General features: G+C 37.1%; 1 protein-coding gene across 1 annotated transcript; it reads left to right on the forward strand.

The window, feature by feature from the left end:
- The first annotated feature begins 584 nt into the window (after nt 1-584).
- Nucleotides 585-3915, forward strand: NPS (neuropeptide S). Its single transcript, XM_010357891.1, has 3 exons — nt 585-606; nt 718-799; nt 3704-3915. The coding sequence occupies exons 1-3, from the start codon at nt 599-601 to the stop codon at nt 3881-3883; spliced, it is 270 nt and encodes an 89-aa protein (XP_010356193.1). The 5' UTR covers nt 585-598; the 3' UTR covers nt 3884-3915.
- Nucleotides 3916-4790: the final 875 nt, after the last annotated feature.

The raw sequence follows: 4790 nt of genomic DNA on the forward strand, positions 1-4790 counted from the left end.
GCACGACCATACCTGGCTAATTTTTGTATGTTTGGTGGAGATAGGGTTTCACCATGTTGGCCAGGCTGGTCTCAAACCCCTGACCTCAGGTGATCCACCCACCTTGGCCTCCCAAGTGCTAGGATTACAGGTGTGAGCCACTGTGCCCAGCCGGGTAGATGTTCTTTATTCCTGTAAGCATTTTGTGTTAGTTTCTGAAACATAATGTCTGCGGCATTCAAAGAAAGAATGTCATCCTTCTTAAAGGTTTAAATTCTAAGCTAAGAAAACCTTTTGTTTCCTTTTGAGACCTCTGGCCACCCATGCCACAATGATGCAGTCTCAAAGACAATGGTTTTGAAGGACATTCTTAATGGCAAACTTTAAATGAAGTCCATCATTGGCAGCTCAATGACAATGCCTATATGTTATGTCCTTTTCCTACTTAACAAGAACAAAAGGCCACAGCCAGAACAATTAGTCATATAGGAGGGATGAGATGACATTTTCACTCCCGAATTTTTCTGGTATAAAAAGGCCACCCAGTGAGGGTCTGACGGTAAGTGTGAGAAAATTGGCAATAAAATCACCTATCTGCACAGATTTTCGGAAGTCCAAAATGATTAGGTAAAAGGCTACGTTTTTCTGCAAAGAAAAATGTTGAATTTTTACGTGCTGTTTTACTTATTCTTGCCTACATGAGACTAAATTTTGATTGTGTTTTTTTCTACTTTGCAGCTCATTAAAACTCAGTCTCATCCTAGTTCTGTCGCTGTCCACAATGCATGTGTTTTGGTGTTATCCAGTTCCATCTTCTAAGGTAAGGATTTGCCTCCATTTTAGATACTTAAATAGATGACTAGAATGGTGAAGTATGTAAATTCCAAATACTTGCAAGGAACATGTGACAGAAAAGCAATTTCCTTTATTATTAGAGTTCTCAATGGGAAAAAGTCAGCAGATTGATGACGTTAGTAAAAGAAAATATTTGTGTGACAAGTAATACTAGACTATATTCAAATTTGTTTTGAATTATTTAGGGCTTGCTCCTGCAAAGGGAAATATTCATTTCAATCTAAAATAATTTTTTTTTTTTTGCCAATGGCAATTTATTTATTCCACATGCATTCATTCATAATCAAAGTGAACACTTAACTATGGAAACTATATTAAAAATAAAGTGGTCATTTTTCAAAACCAGTTGAATTTTTTTCAGATGTAGAATATAGATCAAATGTTAGATCTAAATAAAATATCACATAAAATATTAATTCATATATTTATTGGAGAATATTGATTGAGCTCCTATGTTCATTGAACTGTTCAAGACATTCAGAAAGTAAATATCTTTCTTTGGAATATTTAATACTATTTCTACATCATATTTCAGTTGTTTTTATGTCAATATTTTGTTTACAATTTTAAAATACTTTTTGTCATTGATGGAATTTTGAACTTTAACTTTTTTTCACTAAAACTTAATCTGTCACATTATAATTACTGAAATCAATGTGATTTATGAAACTACTTTTAGGATAAAAGGATGTCACATAAATCCTAAATGATAAATGTATGTCCAGACATAATGATCTCTAGTTATTTATATTATTGGCCTTTTCACTAATCTTTGCATCTGTCATTTTCTTTTTCTTGTTTACTTAATATAGCTTCCTATTTTTGGTTTCACTCCTGTGAGCATTCAACATGAATTTAGTCATCAATTCTTTAAGACACCACATTGATCAAGCTGATGAGTCACAATCCATAAATTGGTATATTTTCTCAAGTGTCTTCCTAATTACTTTTTGTTCTTTCCCCAAAGGTTTACTCATGACGTTTCTGTTGAATAACAGACTCTTCTCTGTAGCTTTTTAAAAAGAATTTAAGAACGTACTTTGTTCTAAAATACTTATGAGACTTCCTTGTCCATAAATGAAATGTTTCTCCTTTTTGTTACATTTTCCTTATTTCTATTTTTGCATGTGACAGTTTTGTTCCTATTATTACCTAGTCCTGTAGTAAGAGTGTGGATGCTATTCATGCTAATTCGATTGCTTAGAGTGAATGATTATGAGGGCAGAAGACACATAGTCTTTTATACTATTTGTTGCGAACTTCACTGAGTCCATTAACCAGGCAAATATACAACCTTATTATGTTAATGAGTCTGCCCTGGCAAGGGCTGCCTTCCATGACCAGCAAAGTGCATCAGTGTCTTTTTAGAGATGTTTCAGGAATCTCATAACCAGAACTGATACATTCCTTTTGCAGTGTAAAGGTGGCATCATGAGTATTTCTGGAAAGAACTGGCTTGCTTCCCTTCCTGCAATGACTCAGAGGCCCCTCCCTGCTGGGGATTTTAAATAGAAGGCTTTCTATCTATCATGTTTAGATTTCCTCCGTTAGCACACGGAAAAAACACATAGCAGTTGTCCGACTAAGAGTGTTTGATTGGTTTTCTCATGACCAATAGTTCTGAAATTCTCTGACCAAACTCTCTGAGATGAAAAAGGGGGAAAAAACCCCCAACTTCTTTTCTCCCCAGAGGCCAGTGGGAGTGATTTGTCTGGGATGCACTGAATCTTCAGTAAACCACCCACTCGTGGGTGAAGAATTACAGGGAACGCTTTACGCCCTCTGGCCCCGTTTCAACTTCCAAATACAGTAACCTGAGACCACACTTGTTTTCCTGCACCTTGATAGAAAAAAAAGTCTGAGTTTTACATTTTAGCACGTCTCTTTATTGATAATAAGAGCACTCAATTTCCTTTTTCCTCTTGTAGTTCTAGTCTAGTTGAGAAACCTAAACTTGGAGTCAGATGCTTCGAAAATAACAGTATCTACTTCACAGAGCTTTGTTCGGGAGTAGGACAAGATGATGCCCATAATGCAAGCAGCACACAGATCATGGATAAATCTGTGTTTTGTATTATTGGCGAAATTTGTATTAGCCTCTTATCAGTGTGTTATAATTCTTCTGAAACCATGCACGAGGGAAAACATGACAAGTGTTGATGATTCATATGCAAACCCTGGGGCAGAGCTACCTCTTGGAATCTCCAGCCCTGAGACACAGCATGCACCTTTGGTCTTGTACTTAGTTTTTTTTCTGCAAAATATGGGGTTGAACTTCAGGTTCCTGAAGGCCAGTTTGAACTCTAAGATTGCAGATCTATTTCTTCTACCACTAAGTGCCCTACACTCTCCCACACTATCCAGGCCTCGAGCCACTGATGAGGACCTGAACTAAAGTCGGAAGTTGAAGATGCCGTTGTTCAAGTAGGAAGACATCCTTATGGGGAAACTTGGCAAATGGCCCAGGACAGGCCCCAGGAGAAAGGCGGTTCTGATTGACACCTACAGTTTGATCCTCATGGATTGCTTTTCTAAGTCAATTTTAAAAATGATTCCCAGGGCTAATTAGTGCTGCTTGAAATATTCTTTATAAAATAACAGCAACAAGATAACTTATGTGTAGTGCCTGATGTAAATACAGAATAGCAGCAAGTATATAAGCAGTGTAAAAATTAGACAAGTAGGTAGATCACCCCAAATAATATTTTGTATCTTGTTAAAGTAGATTATTGTTTTAGCAAAACTTCTGCCTTTAAGATGATTGATATATTGGATTTATCGCCGTAAGATTTTGAAAATTGTTACTGTTGAAATACACTTTTAACCCTAAGGCTGTATTTTCTTTCTCTTCCCCCATCTGAATTGCCAGGTGTCTGGAAAATCTGATTACTTTCTCATTCTGCTGAACAGCTGCCCAACCAGATTGGACAGGAGCAAAGAACTAGATTTTCTAAAGCCAATTTTGGAGAAGATGTTTGTGAAAAGGTCCTTTCGCAATGGAGTTGGCACAGGGATGAAAAAAACTTCCTTTCGAAGAGCAAAATCATGACTAAGTGCACAAAGGACTCCGGGAATTAATCTCAAATTGTAGAGTGTGACTGACATGCTCAAAGTCCATCGTCTCCTTATCATTGAGTGTCGGCATGCTCTTGATTCTCAAATATTTTTCCTCTCCTAACTGGTACAGAGTAAATTGTGTAAAAAAAAAAAAAAAGAAGTAAACCTGTCTCAAACCTGTCTCAAACTTCCACTTGTGAGAGAAAAAACAATTTATGTGGTCCATTAGTAAGTTTTTCCCGAATGAGATGGACACTTTTGCTTTGGTTTTAACTTGGCCAGAATGCATGAGCATGTTGACAGTCATCACAATTGTATGATTTTTTTCCTGCCTATAACATCATAACATGAATACTGCGATATTTATTTTTCTTTTTAATACCATTTTCTCAAATGACTTAACAGGCCCAATTCTGGGGGGGGCGGATGTGCTATTTCTGTTTCTAAGGGGCTTGTGAAGTTAACCAACATTAAGGTGAATGGTACAGCTGTATCAATCAATTAATTAATTGAAACCAAGAACAAACATCGCCGGAGCCCTCTAGATGTAATTCTTGTCTCCCTTTTCCTATTCCAAATATATTTAGCTATAGGGTGTTGTTTTGTTGTCTTGTCTTGGAAATTTGTTGCCTTTTAAAATCTTTAAACACAGAAATGCTGCCAGTAACAACAACAGAGACTGACAGTGCCCTGTGTTGTCGGGGCAGCCGTTTGGAAATCTGTTCCCCAAACTGTGCTGATGAGCGCCCTCTCCTTTCCCCCGTCCTTCCAGGAAAGACCCGCCACGTTTTGCATTGAAACTCCTGACACTGCTTTTTAAAAAGGGTAATGCGACATTGGTTGACGCGTTATTTCAAATGCATAACGTTAACATGTATCTGTTCACTCATATTGGATTC

This window comes from Rhinopithecus roxellana, chromosome 11, assembly GCF_007565055.1.
Source record: "Rhinopithecus roxellana isolate Shanxi Qingling chromosome 11, ASM756505v1, whole genome shotgun sequence".
NCBI lineage: Eukaryota > Metazoa > Chordata > Mammalia > Primates > Cercopithecidae > Rhinopithecus > Rhinopithecus roxellana.